Here is a 20,208-nt window from a genome sequence, read left to right on the forward strand (position 1 = left end):
AGGAAACTCCTTATGAGATGATCTACACACTCAATTCTGAGCAGAGAAAATATCCCTAGCTTAGCCTTTAAGAACCCAATGTTTGCACTCTTTATCCTAGGTACAAATTATAAAATTACTGGGATATTTCTTCATCTTTGAATCCCCATCATCCCAGCACAGTGCATGGTACACAGTAGATGCTTGATAAACGTTTGTTGATCAAATGAATCAGTGAATGAAAATAATTTAGTTACTGGTTTTCAAAAGAGTAGAAATGCTCTTCAAGTAAAATGGCAAATGCAACCAGGCTGACGAAGCTATTGTAAAAAGTTTTTTTTTTAACTTTCATAATATTAATAATTGATCTCTTTCGTAAATAATAGCTAGCTTTTTGTTTTTTTCTGAAATCAAATGTAGGTAAACTATATCCAAAGACAATGACAACACTCATAGTATACTTCTTGGTATGTAGTGAGGATGATTAATTGAACAATTGAAAAAGAGGTAACTGAACTGTAAAATCACTGGACATTGTTTTAAATTATTATAAAATGATTGGGTTCAACCACAAATCTAAATGAAAGCATAAAAGTCTAAAGGTTGGATGTGGTAGCTTTTAAGAAGTTAAAATTTCTGCAAAATCATTAAAAAACACAACTTAATAATAGTACCTGCCAAGACAAAATGTTCAAGTAGCTCAACTTTCTATGCCAAGATCACTTCTGGAACCAGAAACTAGATGTAAAGGTACATTCTTAAGATTTTACCTTGAAGGTCAAGAGAAAGAAGTCAACTGTTCAGCTCTATTAAATCAAAAATTGGCTTTTAGTTTAATAGATAATGGCCTAGAGTTATACCTATTTCTATCAATACTGCCATGAATAAAGAACTAGACCCCTAGTAAATTTCTATACACCTCCAATGATCAGTAAATGTGGACTTGTGGAAACTATGTAAAAATTATAATTTTTCTTTGAAGTTATTTATTTCTCTTATCATAGAAGGAGTCTCATCCTAAAGGCAACATTCATTTATTGGTAGTTATGTACACGAATATTTTACATTATAATGAGAAAATTGTATTAGTCTTATACAATTCTCACAGTGTTATTGTTTTATGCTAAACAATCTCCATCAAAAATGGTATTTCACAGTCAGTTACTCTCTAGTGAGATTAAATACATGGTTCTCTACAAGCACTATCTCTGAAACATTTATATCAATATCTTAATTTGCCAAAATCCACTTATTTAAAACAAAAAGGACTTTGAAGAGAAAGAACCTTCTAGTGACAAAGGTTTCTTTCTAAATAATGTAAATATGGTTGCCATTTTAAATGAACTGAACAAATCAATTAGTGAGTTACTGTAGCATTTGATAATGTAATCTGGTAGTTCAAATATCAGAAAAGTTTTCATACATCTGTTTTCTTTCTTGGTGTCAAGAATAGAATAAGATCAGTTAATGTCAGTCAAAGTCAGAAACAATTACATACATGGCTAAGCTTTGAAACAAATCAGATAAAAATTCTTTTAAACCTACAATATTGTAAGCTTCAAAATGAGTACATATACTTAGCAACAGGCCCAAAATATCAGCTCTGATATGGATTTAATGCCAACTCTTGCATAATACTTTTCATTAAAAAACTCCAGAAATTTATTGGAAACCTTGCAAACCACCATCCTTCACTGCTGTGACATGTAAGACATAATTCATTGTGGCATTAGGTGTATTCACTGATTTTTTTAAGCATTTAAAATGAGCTAATCTCTAGCCCTATGAAATGAGGCAGCTTACATAATGTTTAAAAAAAATTTCATATAATCTGTAAATTCTTTTGGTGCAACTGAACTATAAATTTATATTTAAAAATAGTATAAGTGAAAATATCTGTAGAATCCTCTGTTTAATCAACTCATCCCATATCTTTTTGGAAACATATGAAGCATTAACTATAAATTAATAAAATAAATTTAAGCTAATCAAAAAGACAGCTATTTGTTCTCAGATCATAAACTTCCAAAACTAAATTATTACATAATTAGAATTCCTCACACAGTTACACGATCATGGTGGTTTTTCTACAGGTCTCAGAAATCTGCTGGTTATTGAAGAGGATGTGTTTACAAATTGCCAGTCAATCGTATCACATTCACCTTTAGTTCCTTATCATCATAAAATGCAAATAAGTCTTAATTACTTGAAATGTCTTGCTGCAAAAAGTTTTAACCATTTGGGGTCAATCAAACCTAACACCAAATGATAGTAATATATGCATGTTGAACATGAAGGAAAGACTTCTCAAGAATCAAGATGATACTCTTTACTCAATTCAACAAATTATTTTTTTCCTTAGATTAGGCTGCATCTAAATACTTACATCTTTTGAAACTAAGGCCATTCATAAGAAACTGGCAACACAAATAACAACACCCCCCCCCACCCTACACACACACACACACACACACACACACACACACACACACACCCCACAGAGATATGTAGAGATCTGGCCTCTGAGATTTCATATGGATTCATTTCTTTATAATGCAGAATTACTACAGTAAGAAGAAAAAGACAAAAATCTACCAACTAGGCTGCGCTGCCATCCTCTCCATGTAGTCTTTGGCCATGTCTCGGGCTTCAATGTTCTCAGGATACAGCACACAGAACATTGCTAAGGCACCCAAGTTGTTTCCATAAATTTCATTCCAGCGAGCACTGTAGTCCTTGGGATCCCAGGGAGGAAGGTATTCCAAGGGGCTGGACAGCATCGTGTGCACAGCCTCCGTGAGGCGGGCTGCAATATGCTCGTGTGAGCTGGCAGCCCTGAGCTGCAGCTCCGCCACCTCTGCCCTGGAGAAGTACAACATGGGGTGGCTGTCGTAGTTGGCATTGGTGAAGGGAATCATGACTTCTGGGTTCTCGTCGGTGATGTAGGCTGACACAAAGCAAAGCAAATATATGAAAAACACACTGGGAGCCCCCCGTGTGTGAGTCCTCATCGTGGCATCAGATCTCCAAATCTCCAAGGCAGCCAAACCATCTTCGAAAGATCCTATATGAGATAAAAAGGAAAAAAGTGTCTGTCAGCCAAGAGAAGATAGCAAAGCTGTGGAAACATATGGGAAGTAGAAACCATCTTTAAAAATAAAGCTTATGAATTTAGATTTTTAAAAGTATAACAAAAAACTGAATTGGGAAGAAAATTACTAAAACAATAAGTTCTGATTTTATAGAGTTAAACATACTACATCAGAATTGTGCTCATTATGGAAAACAGAATTTTAGACTTAAGGAAAATGTATAATATTGGTTCAGGTAAGGAAAAAATTATCCTTGGTATTCTTCTCATATAATATCATGCAAAAAAATTAGATCGTATGATATTTTTTAGACGTTAATACAGAAACCACGATAACCAAAAGCTGGTTATGAACAATCATCTGGGAATCTGAGTAGATATTAAAAAAAACCAAAAAATCCTGTATTTCTTACTACAGCCTCTTTCATTCGAACTTATCTCCTTTTCCTAACATTTCTGAACCAGGTATTAGGATTAATATATCTGTAAAACTGTAAGCAGACAAAATAATATGAATAAGGTTAAATATTCTCTTTATGTGAGCAGAAGGTGGAGACAGAAGACAAAGGCTTTGTAAACATCTGCCAAGCCTGTGTGTTTCCTGGGCTGACATCAGCAAGCATGTAGTGAAGACGAACCACAGAGCTACGGGGACTAGAAACTGACATGCCTTCATTTGGAGAATAAAATCCCAGAATTAAAAGGCTGAAATAACACGTGTGCATTTTCCCCTTTTTGAAACTACTGTCTACTTTTTCATTTGGCATATGGGATTTTGTGTCATTCAATAAGCGAGAAATTTAAACGAAGTTCACATATTTTCTTAACTACTTGACTTTCTTCAAAGCCCCTTTTTCAGTGGCAGATTTGTGCACTGGTTAAAAGAACGTCTTTCAAATGTAGAAAAAACAAAAAAAAAAAAAAAAAAAAAAATCCTCAAAACCTCAGCCTAGTCAATGTCCCACATCTGGGATAAAGCAGGCAGAAAATCCCCCAGAGGAAAGTCAAGGAATTCTTAAAATTCTTAAGAGGGGAAAGGTTATAGAAAGCAGACCAGAAAAAGACAGTTTTATGTAAATAATGAACAGTGGTTTTCAATTATTAAAGGGAGAAACCGATGGTGAAAAATCAACCTCCCAAGCTGAACACAAACTGTTTTTCCAAGGAAAAACTGCCTCATCATATTCAGAAGAAGGAAAACTAATAATTTAACAGATATTGAAGATCAATCCACACTTTCAACTGCCCGTGTGTGTTTCCAAGAAAAACGCAATGTGGCATCAATTGAGGATGCTACCTTATTCTGGAATTGTTTATATTTCTACGTATATATGAAACTTAACGGCAGTGGTTTTGTAAAGCATTTTACATTTATTTCAAGAGCAGAACTTCTGATGAATAAAAAAAATTATTATAGCCATACTAAATAAATCATATGAAATAGAAATAACTCTTGGACTCTGCCAGTATTATGTCTAGCACCCAAAGTTTCAAGGCGGCTGGCAGGCTGGATCCTTCAAGGTCAGAGACTTGGCCAAAAGAAATAGTCTTCTGTGGTTATGTGTGAGGAGGGGCGTGGTCTCTGGCAACACAGAAAAATGGCTGGGTCTGAAGTAATGCTCAGTCCCCCAGGGACTTACTCCTTGCTCCGCTGAGAGAACAATATACCGGCAGTCACGGTGGCTCACGTCTGTAATCCCAAGACTTTGAGAAGCAGAGGCAGTAGGATCACTTGAGGTCAGGAGTTGGAGGACCAGCCTGGCCAACATGGCGAAACCCTGTCTCCACTAAAAATACAAAAATTAGCCGGGTGTGGTGGTGGGTACCTGTAATCCCAGCCACTCGGGAGGTTGAGGCAGGAATTGCTTGAACCTGGGTGGTAGAGGTTGCAGTGAGCAGAGATCGTCACTGCACTCCAGCTTGGGTAACAGAGGAAAGCTCTGTCTCAAAAGAGAGAGAGAGAGAGAGAGGGAGAGAGAGGGAGAGAGAGAGACAGAACAATATTCTGCTAAAGATTAAAAAAAAATCCTGTATATATTAAAAGTCTAAGTCTTAACGCTGTCATCAATGCAATCGGCATTGTGGGAGATTTTAGACACTTTCTCCTTTAATTGAACTCCCCGACCCACCCAATATACATGCAATTAAAGATCTCTCAACTACCAGCTTTGGAATGTGTGGAAGCTCAGGTGGGTAGGGGAGTGGCTCCGGCTATGAGGATATGGGTAAGAAGGTATTAATACATGGAAACTAGAATTTTTCCATCTCACATTCTGTACAAACGTCCCAAAAGGTGGGTAAGATTAATGTGTCATGTTCTTTCTCCTCCCCTATGCAACCACACTCCCATCCAGGCACAGAATCCCTGGATATTCAAGGCTACTCCAAAGATTCCCTCACACTGTGGGGTCTACATGCCTAACTCAGCAAAACTCACAACATGACCCTTGCCACTTCTGCCACATTGCTTCCAGTTACGTAGGACAAGCCTGAATATATTTAAACAAGAAGAGCTGATCCTGAAGCACAGAACCTCATTAAGATGTTGTTTTGGGAAGGATGCCATCTTAACATGCCAACTGTTATTGAAGGTTCTCTAGTTATTACTTGGAATTCGTGCAAGGGAGTCACAGCAGCAAGGCTGTGAGTTACTGTACATTAAAAATATTAATTTCTGTCAGAATACCATGTTAGCCAATGCAGAACCCACAGAGATTCTACAGAGCAATCATCTATGAAGACTGAGGAAAAAGAACCGTGGCATTCTCAGTACCACAAATGGTATACTACCTTCCTCATACCCCATTCAGTGTGCCTAGCCCTCACTGCTCTCCCAACTGTTAAGGCTTTTGTTGATTCACCCAAAGAGTTGATCTCTCCTGTATCTGGCACATACCTATATCACTGGACTGTCTGGGTTGTTTACATGCCATGCTTCACAGAAGGTGGGAACCTTCTTCCTCTATGTATCACTGAGCTTAGCACTGAATCTGGCATTTAAAAGGCACCATGCTGGCTGTGCTGAACTAAAGGAGTTGGCAGAGCAGGCCTCATCCTAAAATGAGCATGGAGAAACTTTGTTCCCCATTATTTAAAGCCAAGGCAACTTCGGAACTTCCTAGAAAAAAGTCCCGCTAGGAAACTAATGGGAGAAAACACATATGAAGCCTAGAAACTTATGCAGCCTAAAAACTATCCAGTAGTTAAAAAAAAAAATAAATTAAGCCTAAGTAAAGTCTAATCCAAACTTGTTTTAGGCTGGTAACCTAAAAGGGGAAGTAATACCCATCCATCATTTTAAATCTGTCTAGAAAATTTCACTGAAAAATCTCTACTTCCAAACATCGGGTTTTCCCTTTGACCTTCTACTCTGGACATTGTGTGTGTTCACTCCACAAAGAAAAGAGCCAAAATTAAATGAAAGAAGTGTTTTAAGATAATTTTAGGTGGACTAAAAATGGACAGGTTTTATGTTAATTTTATGTACTTATTTTAATGTGCATTAGGAAAAACAATTCCATATCAAATCTGAGATTTCAACAGATATGCAAAATTCCTGTTTAAAATATATTTAAATTTAAAAGTAAATAAAAGTAAATGGATATAGGAAAAATTGTTGAAGATGGTGCCTAAATAACTATAGTTTGAGAGACACTGAAAATGCTCACTGAAACAAAGGCCATTAAAGGTTAATGAGTTTACAGGAATGGTCAGCCCCAACCCTCACACTTTCAACACTATGAAACAGACACAGACACTATCTCGAAATGTGCCTTCTGTCCTGGAGAAATAAGTTTGAACTTCGAGATGTCTGTGGATGATCTTTCAAGCTATTCACGCCCTCTTTCATTGTGTTTCAGAAATAGCAGAGCACTTCCAGCCCCTTTAAATCTTTAAGTTGCACCTGGCCCAGTTCAAGAGCATAACATTTTCAACATGGCAAAATTACCAGCTACTCTCAGCAGCTGATGCTACTAATAATCAGTTTATCCACAATTCAATTATCAGACTGTTTCTGAATGATTCTGTTGAGCATCATTTCCCCCAAAATTCTCTTTTTCTTCTTCTCACTCTACAACTTTCATGATCCAGTTTTTCTTCCCATTCATTTTTCTTACGTCATGCAACTTGGATAGTAAGACATTCCTAAATCTATGAGGTAGGAGGATTAGTTGAGGTCAGGAGATTGAGACCAGCCTGGTCAACACAGTGAGACTCTGTCTCCACAAAAATAAAATAAAATAATAAAAAATCAGCCAGATGTGGTGGCGTGTGCCTGTAGTTCCAGCTACTTGGGAGGCTGAGGCAGGAGGGCTGCTTGAGCTCAGCAGTTCAAGGCTGCAGTGAGCTATAATCGTGACACTACACTCCAGCCTGGGTGACACAGTGAGATTTGGTCTTTAAAAAAAAAATCACTCTGTTACTGTTGTAATTCAGAGAGCAATTTGATAATCTCTCTGCCTATAAATCTGCAGCAGTCCAAGTCAGGCATTATGTGCAGTAACTACGTGGGGCCAAATGAATTATGAATTATAATTACCTTGAGCAGATCTTCATAAAGCAACAATAGGCCCCAAATTATTTTGCTTTAATTCTGGTTCCAATAATCCACTGCAGCTATTGCGATTCAGCTATTATGATTCAACACAGAAAAACCTTGTTTCTGTGATTCTAAATGCTTTTCACATATTTGATCTTTTATTCTTCCATAACTTAATATAGCAAAATAGTATTATTTGTTCCACAATAAATTTCAGAGAAAGAACTAGAACTTCCACCTCCTAAATCCTAATCCAAGATTCTTTCCTTTAACCAAACTAATTTGTGAAAATGTTCAATAACATTAAAAGTTCCTTTTTTTTTTGCCATCCTTACACAAAGGAAGCATAGAAGAGTATGCTGAGAAGAAAAAACTGAAAATTAAACTAGTACATCGAGTTTCAAAAAAGATGTGGGTTTCAAATGATCTGGGACTGTTTATAGAATAAAACAAATGGTAGTACAAAAGTTCTTTCAATTCCACATGCTTTAGAAAACAAAGAAAGGACAAGGATGGAAGAAAGAAATCACCCTGTAGAAAGTAAAACACGCCCCAAATTAAGATGGATTAAAAACCCTCTTATAATATATGCCAAACCTGAGGAACACAACATAATGGTTAACAGTATGCGGCATGGAGTTGGGCAGACGAGAGCATAAATCTGAGCTCTGCTGCCTCCTGGCTTTGATCAACTGACGTCCACTCTCAAAACATCCCTTCTCTTATCCATAAAATGAAATATGCATTCAACATATGCAAATCAATAAACGTAATCCATCACATAAACAGAAAAATGACAAAAACCATATGATTATCTCAATAGATGCAGAAACGGCCTTCAAAAAAATTCAACATCCCTTCATGCTAAAAACTCTCAATATACAAGGTATTAATGGAACGTATCTCAAAATAGTAAGAGCTATTTATGACAAACCCACAGCTAATATCATACTGAATGGGCCAAAACTGGAAGCATTCCCTTTGAAAACCAGCACTAGACAAGGATGCCTTCTCTCACCACTCCTATTCAACATAGTATTGGAAGTTCTGGCCAGGGCAATCAGGCAAGAGAAACAAATAAAAGGTATTCAAATAGGAAAAAAGGAAGTCAAATTGTCTCTATTTGCAGATGACATTATTGTATATTTAGAAAACCCCATTGTTTCAGCCCAAAATCTCCTCAAGCTGAGAAGCAGCTTCAGCAGTCTCAAGATACAAAATCAATGTGCAAAAATCACAAGCATTCTTAAACACCAATAATAGAGACAGAGAGCCAAATCATGTGTGAACCCCTATTCACAATTGCTACAGAGAATAAAACACCTAGGAATACAACTTACAAGGGGGGATTTGAAGGACTTCTCCAAGGAGAACTACAAACCACTGCTCAAGGAAATAAGAGAGGGCACAAACAAATGAAAAAACATTCCATGCTCATGGATAGGAAAATCCTATCCATGGATAGTGGAAATGGCCATACTGCCCAAAGTAATTTATAGATTCAATGGTATCCCCATCAAGCTACCATTGACTTCCTTCACAGAATTAGAAAAACGCTACCTGACTTTACGCTACAATACTACAGTAATCAAAACAGTATGGTACTGATACCAAAACAGATATATAAACCAATGGAACAGAACAGAGGCCTCAGAAATAACACCACATCTACAACCATCTGACCTTTGACAAACCTGACAAAAACAAGCAATGGGGAACTGATTCCGTATTTAATAAATTACGTTGGGAAAACTGGCTAGCCATATGCAGAAAACTGAAACTGGACCCCCTTCTTATACCTTATACAAAAATTAACTCAAGATGGAGTAAATACTCAAACATAAGACCTAAAACCATAAAAACCCTAGAAGAAAACCTAGGCAATACTATTCAGGACATAGGCATTGGCAAAGACTTCATGACTAAAACACTAAAAGCAATTGCAACAAAAGCCAAAATTGACAAATGGTATCTAACTAATCTAAAGAGCTTCTGCACAGCAAAAGAAACTATCAACAGAGTAAACAGGCAACCTACAGAATGGGAGAAAATTTTTGCAATCTATCCATCTGACAAAGGGCTAATATCCAGACTCTACAAAGAACAAACAAATTTACAAGAAAAAAACAACCCAATCAAAAAGTGATCAAAGGATATGAACAGACACTTCTCAAAAGAGGCCATTTATGTGGCCAACAAACATATGAAAAAAAGTTCATCATCACTGGTCATTAGAAAAATGCAAATCAAAACCACATTAAGATACCACGTCACACCAGTTAGAATGGTGAACGTTAGAAAGTCAGGAAACAGCAGATGCTGGAAAGGATATGGAGAAACAGAAACACTTTCACACTGTTGGTGGGAGTGTAAATTAGATCAACCATTGTGAAAGACAGTGTGGCAATTCCTCAAGGATCTACAACCAGAAATACCACTTGATCCAGCAATCCCATTACTGGATATATACTCAAAGGATTATACATCATTCTATACTATAAAGACACATGCATAAGTATGTTTATTGCAGCACTGTTCACAATAGCAAAGGCTTGGAACCAACCCAAATGCCCATCCGTGACAGACTGGATAAAGAAAATGTAGTACATATACACCATGGAATGCTATGTAGTCACACAAAAGGATGAGTTCATGTCCTTTGCAGGGACATGGATGAAGCTAGAAACCATCATTTTCAGCAAACTAACACAAGAACAGAAAATCAAACACTGCATGTTCTCACTCGTAAGTGGGGGCTGAACAATGAGAACACATGAACACAGGGAGGGGAACATCACACACTGGGGCCTTTCAGGGGGTGGTGGGCTAGGGGAGGGAGAAATACCTAACGTAGATGATATGTTGATGGGTGTAGCAAACCACCATGGCACGTGTATACCTATGTAACAAACCTGCATATTCTGCATATGTACCCCAGAACTTAAAGTATAATGAAAAAAAAAAAAAGAATATTTACTATAAAAAAACGAAATGTGCTTCACAGGGTGATTAGATGTGTACCATGCACTTAGCATAGAACATGACATGAAGAGCTCAATAATATTTAATAAAAAGGAAGAAATTTCAGACATGTAAGATTATACTAACATATGGAAAAATATTTTATTTGAAAGAAACTAAATCTCTACACTTTACAGGCAAAAAAATAAGAACCACAGGTGTTAACTGACTCAGGCTAGATCATACTGCTTATTAGAGACTTCATTGAAATTGGAACACAACACTCATAGTAAGCTCATCACTCACTGGAAAGGAAAGTATATGACCCTTTAAATTGTTCAAGTATTTGTTAGAGGTTTTGCCCCAAAGAAAATAATGGATTTAATGATCTATTATCTAAATTTTCCTTTCAAGGTCAGTAATTTAATTCTTCCTATACAAAAGGCAACCACTTCTTACTATATTCTATCAAGAGGAAGGCCTGCCAATTTAACAGCAGCTAGGAAATAGTCTCTGGCTGGAAAGCTGTTTCTTAGTAGCACATTTATATTACGGAAGGAGTACATGAAAATTCAGGGGACATCTGCTGCCACTGCCAGGCAGAGGGGTTAACCTCAGTCCAGGATCTGGTCCTGGCTCCATCACTGCCATCAGTATTTCAGCTGATCATCATGGAGATGAGATGCTACTTAAGGTTAAGCTTCCCCACCTCTCACACATGTAAAACCAGAATGTCAGCATATTCGTTTACCGTCAAGCAGATTGGGAAATATTTTCTGGTTTTGCAGGAAACCAACACAGGAAGTGAATTATTAGATAATTGTCTGGTGAACAAGGAAAGAATCAGAACAAAGGCAACAGGAAAGGCCCTGAGCTTAGGACAGCTTGACCAGTTAAGATCGCTACCGTAACTGCATTTGAAGGAGGCTGCTGCAATTGCCGGCAGTTGTCACAGATATCCTTGGGGCAGCTGCTCCAGTTTGCTCAACTCGATGGGCACCATAGTTAGTTATACGATTAGGAATAACCCCCACACTAGAACCAGTATGCCCATATCCATGACAGGACTGAATAGGCAGACCCAACAACTGAATGTTCCCAACATTGCACCTTTCCCATGAAAAATGGGCAGACATTGCCGAGGTGAGGCACTGTGACTCGATTGCCCATGCTTCCATTTAAGTCCAAGTTCCCCTTTCCTTCAGGCCTCCAGTGATGTTTTAGGAAAATCCTAATGGCCTGAGAGCATTAGGATATATGAGACAGGGCTGCACATTGCCTTCTCTGATCCATTTTAGGATTTAACTCTCAGAGAAACCTATTTCCAGTGTGGTCTCATGTACTACTTCACAGTTGCCACATATTTTAACTATGGTAATAAAATGTATATATTTTAAAAAGTCTCCTTACTTTCCTATTTCAGTTTTATGAAATGCATAATTAAAATAATTTTTTGAAGAAGAATTTTTCCTGAATACCAAAATAAAACCTTACATGTTGTTAGCAAATTTTTGTAGTGAAATAAATCTAACCTTATTGTTAAATATGTCAAATACTAAGAAAACCTATTGTGTGGGACCACACAATCATTCCCTAAAATTATACTCCCTGATGTACAAAGTCTGTAAACTCAGACAAAAAGGAAAAAATCTTAAAAACCAAGAGCTCTTAATCAAAATAAAGATTACTTTTGCTCCCTAAAAGGTAATTTCCAAACAAAAATCCACAATATGAAATGATAGTATATGGAACCTCCAAGAATTTGCAGACGCTGCTGAAGGAGTAATTAGAAACCTGAGGCCACACAGCAAAACCACACCATGTATAATAATGGTGTTCATCGCCTTCATATACAACATTTAAAAAAGCTTTAGGTCAGGTTTTTATTAACTGCAGCTCTGTACGGTCAAAGAATATTTCTATCATTGTTGCCTGAAAGGTTTTCATGAAGATACTGTATTTTTTCATTAATGAATGAAGCCCACTTTCTTTCTTATACCAGTGATAATTGTATAACTTCCTTATATGAGAAGTATAATTCATGCAAAATATGTTTAAAACACTCACAAACATTTTCTGATGGCAAGTCAGAAGGCTTCCTCCCCCATCCACCAGAGATCACCTAAGCTTTCGAGAAATTTAGTGGCTATCAAACTAAATCCACAATTTAGTGGTAGAGGTTTGCCTGGTGCACATTACTACCAAACTACAAACCCTTAATATCCAGCTTTTCAGAGAGTGGTTATCATTTCATATGTAGAAAGGAAATAAAATCTATATTATTTTCATGGAGGCAAAAGGAAACTACGGTAGAGATGGGAGTATACAAAGCCACTCCTAAAAAAAAAATTAAAAAAAAAAAAAAAAAAAAAAAAAAAAAAAAAAAAAAAAAAAAAATTAAAAAAAAAAAAAACAAACAAACAAAAATCAAAGCCACTCCTGAGACTATGGGAGCATCTAGTTTTCCTTACAGAAATGCCAAAAGAGAAAATGAAATGATTATACTTTCTAAGATAAGCTACAAATAAATTCTAGTTTATCTAGCAGGCTAACAATCGAACGTCTTCTGATTAGTATTTCTTTATTACAATTTTACTTGATTTTCTTAATGATGGCTTTTGAATACACTATCCTAAAGTATTTTCAAAAATTTTTATTTTGATATTATTTTCAGAATAATTTAATGTTGTGCATAATTAAGTGTATTTTTTGTATGCTGAATCACTTAAAAAGTAGTAATTTTTGACTGTTATGCTGTGCAGTGCATTATGATTCAGTATTGGAATATCAATTCCTTACCCAAGTTGGGGATAAGAACTTCTTATAAATACCAATAACTTATACTATGTATTGAAAAGCTATTCAATCCAGGAATTATGGGTCAGGCACAGTGGCTCATGCTTGTTATCCCAGCACTTGGGAGGCTGAGGCAGGCGGAGCGCTTGAGCCTAGGAGTTGGAGATCGGCCTGGGTAACATGGTAAAATCCTTTCTCTACAAAAAAAACACAAAATTTTTTCGGGCATTGTGGCATGCACCTGGGGTCCCAGTTACTTGGGAGGCTGAGGTGGGAGGATAGCTCGGGGCTGGGGAGCAGAGGAAGTTGCAGTGGGCTGAGATTGCCCCACTGCATTCTAGTCTGGGTGATAGGGTTAGACCTTGTCCAAAACAAACAAACAAACAAGAACAACAACAAAAAAAACCCATAAATTATGTTAGGCATTGAATATACAAGGTAGGTAAGAAAATCTGTACCTTCCCTAAATAAATATAGTATAAAAATATAAGAAAATTATGTCTCTGAGATTTTTTAAAAAAAACTGTAGTATTATATTACTCTGCCGGACAATAAGATGAATAGTCAGTCTCCCTTAGTCCTAAGCAATTTATTTAACCGACTGAACTCGGCCACTAAAGAAAATTTGCAATTAAAAAGAAAATGTCTCTATAGGGTAAGTAAAGGATTTTCTGTAAGGGTCTGAAGGACCAGCTATGGCTCTCTCAGCAATAGCTTTAAGCATGAAAACACTTTTGTGGCATTACTAGCTGAAAAAATAAAGTATAGAAAAGAGGATGAATAAAAATAATGAAGCCAATAGCTAAATCCCAACTCTATACAGTTTCAAATAACAGTTAAACTAAACCACAAAAATGCGCCTGAAAACCAAAGTAGAATGTTTCTTCCTGCAATAGATTCCTGAAGGCAGACTGGTGAGGCGGTTAAGAGGGCTGGCATGGGCTCACAGTTGTTTGTCACTGTATGACTTTGGACAAGCTATCTAAACCTATTTCTTCATTTTAAATAAAATGCTATTTGTCTCACTGACTGGTTGGGGGATTAAAGGAGGTAACACCTTTAAAGTCCTCATCACTTCATACTAAGTGTTAAAATAAAAATTTTTTTTAAAGCTAGTTATCATTTACCTCAAAACACTATCAGTGGTTGAGGTTGCAAGCTAGAGTCAGACTTCCTGGGTTTGACTCCTGGCACCATCACATCCTTACCTACATTCCTGTTTCCTCCTCTGTAAAACAAATAAAGTAATAGTACCTCCCTCAGAGGATTTCTGTGAAACTTAAATTAGCTGATATACTTAAAGCATTAAAATGGCGCCTAGGATTTAGAAAGTGCTCAATAAATACTAGCAGCCATCATCATCTTCTCAATGAGAACATCAAGATCGGTCCAGTTGAGAGGAAGTGCACCATGACCCCAGGAGGAAATGCTCACAAAACTATCACTCAGAGAGTGCTATTTTAAAAATATGTACAATGCATTGTTTATTCTCAACCTTGCAGTCTCTTCAGGAGACTAAAAATATCAAATATTTTGAGAAATATAAAGTATTTGATGCCAAAAGCTTTCTTCTTCTTCCTGCTCAACTGCACATTTATAACTTTCAGGCTACATATTTCAAGTAACCAAACAGCTGTGAGGAAAAAAGCAATTACCCAGTCTATTTCTTCATCAACCAAAGTCTATATATAGATAAAGCTAACTGATCCACCATACTGATAACAACATGCTTACACAGTCGTCACAAAAAATCATAAATGCAGAAATGTAAGTCCTGATGAAATGCAACAGGTGAAAAAAATTACTTACAAACTTAAATATGATTTTTAAACATTTGATGTTTAATCAAATACATTTTCCACTTTCCACAAATGCCAATGTACATTGTCTCTCAACTGGCAATGTAACTCCTTGAATCTGCAGATGAAATATCTTTAATTCTGTATCACCAATTCTCCCCCTTTGGTTTTTATATATGTGACTTCTTTTCTTATCAGCTGTGATGGATAATTTTATGTGTTGACTTGACAGAGTCATAGGGTACACAAATATTTGGTCAAACATAATTTCTGGATGTGTCTATGAGGGTGTTTCCAGAAGAGACTAAAGTGAGTATAGCAGACTGCCCTCTCAACCAGGGTGGGCTCAAACAGAACCAAGAGGCAGAAGCAGGGAAAATTTTCTCTCTGCCTAACTGCTTGGGCTGGAAAATCGGTCTTCTCCTGTTCTTTGGCTGGGGTTTACACCATCAGTGTTCCTAGTTCTCAGGCCTTTAGATTAGGACTAGACCTATTCTATCAGCTTTCCTGGGTCTCCAGATTACAGATGGCAGATTGTGGGACTTCTCAGCCTCTATAATTGCATAAGCAAATTCCGATAATGGCCAGTTCTCATAATCTAGCCAATTCTAGATATAGATAGATAGACAGATGTAGGCGTGGAAATGGATCTATTGGTTGTTTCTCTGGAGAACCCTAATATACTAATTAAAGCTGCTCAGGCCAAGCCCTTTTTCAAATTCCCCTTAGAAAAACCCAGCAGCCCTTTCCTAGTGTCACTCTCCAGAAACTCACCACCTATGGTAACACACCACATTCTTCCTTGATACTTTGGGAAGTTAGTTTCTGGGATACCATATTCTGCTTCTCTTACTACCTCTGTGGAAACTCCTTCTTACGGTTTTTTAACAGAAAGCTGTTACTGCTTTTACTGTGCAAAGAATGTGTATTTCATTATCGTATTTAATCCCCAAAATTATTTTATGGGTAATTTTGTTGGAAACAGATGAGGAAAGTGAGATTTAGAATGGTCAAATAACTTACCCAACGTTGTTCAATGAGTGATCAGGTTTATTTTTGGCTTCAGGTGTGTCTGAGTCACATCGGGATTTTAGGTATTATGCCTCACTTCCCCTCTCCCTGCGAGCTGCCCGCAGTGTCTCGATCCTGGGACTTCCCACAAGCATATGGCTGTGTGGCTGCATGTGGAACAATCAAGGTCTGCTCACTCCCACCTCCTTCCTCATAACCTGCTGTCCAAGGTGCTCATTTATACATCTAAAACTAAACTCTTCCATTCAGAACTTTCTTAACTTCTTCTTCACTATATTTTCTCAAACTGATTATTTGGAAATCCTCTTCAATTTCTTCCTAACCTTTTTCTTCCACTTCCAATTTTCTCACCAAAGTCATGCTTTTTGTTCTAAGTAATGTTTCATTCCTCTACAGTTTTTCAACAGATTCCTGAGACTGTTCCAGAATTCAACATCAACCTCCTGGATAACTTTACTCATTCTGACCTCTTTCCTGAGTCCAATAAATATCACATATACGTGTAGGTCAGTTTCTCTGTTCCTCTAGCCCTTTATCTGCAAACTTCTATGGATAAGTCATGAAATCGATCATAGATTTTCAGGGGAAGTGCCACACAAAAATGCACTACTACCCTCACTTATGTTATCTACTCTGGTTCACTCATTTATGAATTTAGCTAAACCATTCTTGACATCATGTGTATTTTTGGTATGTCCTTATATCACATCTTCTAGGATAAGGTACTATAAGTTTACCCTCTAATGATAATAATATCTCTAATGTTCAAGGATCTACTATGCTATATGGGAAAGGGTTATATTATATTGAGTTGCTCAAACCATACACATTCCCAAGAAAAGTCTTCAGGATTGGCCCCTGACCAGCTCATGGGAGATGAGCCCTTGGAATATTCTGCCTGATAGAGTCTTTTAGATACTCGAGGCCTTGGGGTTACATGGCAGTGACAGTGTAGTTAACTACGTGATTTATGATAAACTCCTATCTTTGCTCTGGAGTGGTTGGAATATGAATACCTGAAGTCAGTTACACAGGTACTGCATGCCTATACAACTGAGCTCCAATAAAAGCCCAGGACACCTAGGCTCAAGTGATCTTCCCTGGCTAGCAACACTTCGCATGTGTTGGCACACATTGTTGCTGGTAGTACAACTCCAGTAGGAGTGGACACCTAGAAGCTTATGCCTGTTTTCTCCTGGGCTTTGCCCCACGTGCCTTTGCCCTTTGGTAAATTTTATGCTTTGGCTGTATCCAGTCTGTATCCTTTGGCTGTGTTAAAGCATAACCAGATGATAGCATATGTTGTAAGTCTTTCTAGTGAATTGCCAAGGCTGACAGTGGTCTTGGGGACTGCCTCCCCATCCATATGCCCTTTTTCTTCTTTTTAGTTAAATCATCTACGTTCCTGTTAGTTATGAGTGTCCTGCCATAATACTTTGTCCCATTAGAAAAGAAAATGTGATGCTTTCACCACTTCTTTCTCTTTACTCAACTTTTGCTATTTTTCTCTGACTTACACCCAGAAAAATGACTAAGAAGGTTGATGAAGCAAAGGTCAAAGCAGAATATACTGAACTGACACATATATTGCATATATACAAAAATTGTATATATGGAGTGGTGCTTTTATTACTACACATGAAGCTCTTTTACATTCTTTACTTATATACAAGCATTCCTCATTTTTCCAGACTTCAAGTACTCATCAGTGATAAAATTTACTTTTTTTTTTGCTGTCTTTAACATTTCCAGACATTTTTATACGTACTTATTTTGATTCTCACTTTCGTCTCACAGATGAAAACCTGTGAGTTCTTTGACAGTAAAATCCCTTCATACTTTTCAAATGTCTTCCTATGAATCATAATGAACTCAGAATACCACAGACTTGGTTTGTAAAACAATGATACATAGATGTAGTTAACCGGAAGACACAGGCACCGCCTTCTAAGACTTCCCCATCTCAGTTACTGGCAACCAATCCTGCCAGTAACTGGGACTCAACCCCACCGCCTCCTTTTCTCCCTTCCCTATTTCACCCTCCATATCCAAACTATTAGCGTATTCTGTTGGCTCTACTCCAAATCAGTCCAGAATTCAGCCACTTTCACCACCACCATACAGCCACACAGTGCCTTGACTGCAACAGCCTCCAAATTTCTCTGTCTTCACTGTTACCTCCTTAAGGTCATTCTCCACGTAGGAGCCAGAGTGATCCTGTTCAATTCTAATTTGGAGAATGTCACTGCTCGGTTTAAAACACTCTAATGGCTTCCTACTTCATTCAGATAAGCATCAAAGCCCTAACTCTGGCTCTGGAGGCGCTAAGCAGCTGACCATGCTGCCTCTCTGCCTTCATGCCCTGCTGTCCAGTCTCTCTCTCTCTATTCCAGCCACGCTGGCTTCTTTATTATTTATGCACACACGAGGTGTGCTCCCTCCTCAGTGCCTGTGCATTTGTTCCCTTGGCCTCGAATGCTTACCCTAGGATATCCACGTGGCTTGCTCCCTCACCCCCTTTAAGTTTTTGCTCAAATGTCACTTTCTCAGTGAGGCCCACAATGATCGCCTTATTTAAATGACATCATTACCACGTCTGACCACCACCGTTCTCAAATTCTCTTCTGGGTTTTATTTTTCTTCATGGCACTTATGACCTTCTAATCTACTATATAATTTACCTATCTATTTTGTGTGCTTGGCTCTTCCATCTAGAATGTAAGTTTCAGGAGGGCACTTCACTTTCTGCTTTATCTCCACCACCGAAAAGTGTACCTAGCACTTAGTAAACACTTAGAAAATATATATTGGTTGGGTAAATTTAACTGTGTCAAGACGTAAGCTTTTAAATCCTCAGAGATAACTATACATATAATTATACAGCTACATAAATACAACTACATGAAAAGAAACAATAAAATTTGTGTAGGAAGATAAACCATATGGAGATAAAATGTTTGAACTCTGAAGGTTACTCCAGGCGATTATTACAGACTTTACTGAGAGCTGTGGTCATGGCCAATGCCCTCCCAACTTCCCCCGAGGTACAAAGCTCTCACTAAGTCTGCCCCAGGCTGCTGGGTGGCTTGCTTTACCCCCAGCTTTCACCATCCCATTATTAGCATGCCTAACTAATATGCCTCTAATCGCAGTCCACTCCTGAATGTTATTTCCTGACATTCCAAAGAGAGTTCTCATGAGTCCTCTATGGGTCTTTTTCTAAATGCCACTTCAAAATTTTCAGCCCATCTTGCACAGGATTAGGCACCTCCCACTCTCCCTAGTCTATTCATGTCCAGACCAGTTAAGCCTTCTTTTCTGCTGAATGACTGTTTCCCTGCTGACTTTTATTCAGGTTGCTCTGTTTCGAAATTTAAAGTGATTTTCTCATGTTCCCATGTCTAATCATATTCCCAAGGATTTTAATTATTATTTAAAGGTTTGGTATAAGGACTTGATTAGTATTACTATTTGCAAATTTAAAAAATCTTTCTGTACTGTTAACTTTTATCTACAGAATTCAAAAGAATAATCTCGAATTATTATTTCTTCTACATCTATACCATTGCTATTATTTTCTGCTAAAAAAAACTTGCTATGGTGTATATTTAAGTCTATGAAATATTACTAGTCAGGAAACAATTTTTGAGAAAAAGCAAAGCTCTAGTAGACTGCTAGAGACTACATATACTATGTAGAACAAAAGGGGAGTAATTTCTGAATTGATGGCCATGGATCCACAGGACAAAAAACATGCTCCTGCAAATATTCCAACTCAGTTCCATATCTGTAAAATGCCTATGTCCCAGGACTGTAAGGATGATTAATGATAATATGAGTAAGGTGCCCAGAGCCACTGACTGGTATATGAAAGATGCTTAATAGTTACGATTATTTAAAAAAATTAAAAACTCCAACTGAGGGCCTGAAATATGGCCAGATATTTAATGCCCATGTCTGTGTGCATGTACAAGTTCGTGAACATTTAACTCGGAATCTATGTCTTCACC

At 37.4% G+C, this 20,208-nt stretch overlaps 1 protein-coding gene across 2 annotated transcripts in view; it reads right to left on the reverse strand.

Annotated features, from left to right (window-relative positions):
- The window catches only part of DSE (dermatan sulfate epimerase), a 74,600-nt gene that overhangs the window by 42,837 nt on the left and 11,555 nt on the right, over positions 1 to 20,208 (reverse strand). The window contains exon 1 of one of the 2 annotated variants that reach the window (XM_017497447.2): positions 2,579 to 2,707. Coding sequence is in view for 1 of the 2 variants with exons in the window: in XM_017497441.2 (XP_017352930.1) it covers positions 2,575 to 2,990 (416 nt within the window). In the remaining variant the exon portion in view is untranslated. Of the gene's footprint in view, positions 1 to 2,574; positions 3,044 to 20,208 lie in introns of those variants that run through there. The other variant, XM_017497441.2, reaches the window with a different exon arrangement.

Source organism: Cebus imitator, unplaced genomic scaffold (genome assembly GCF_001604975.1).
Source record: "Cebus imitator isolate Cc_AM_T3 unplaced genomic scaffold, Cebus_imitator-1.0 Scaffold11, whole genome shotgun sequence".
Lineage (NCBI taxonomy): Eukaryota > Metazoa > Chordata > Mammalia > Primates > Cebidae > Cebus > Cebus imitator.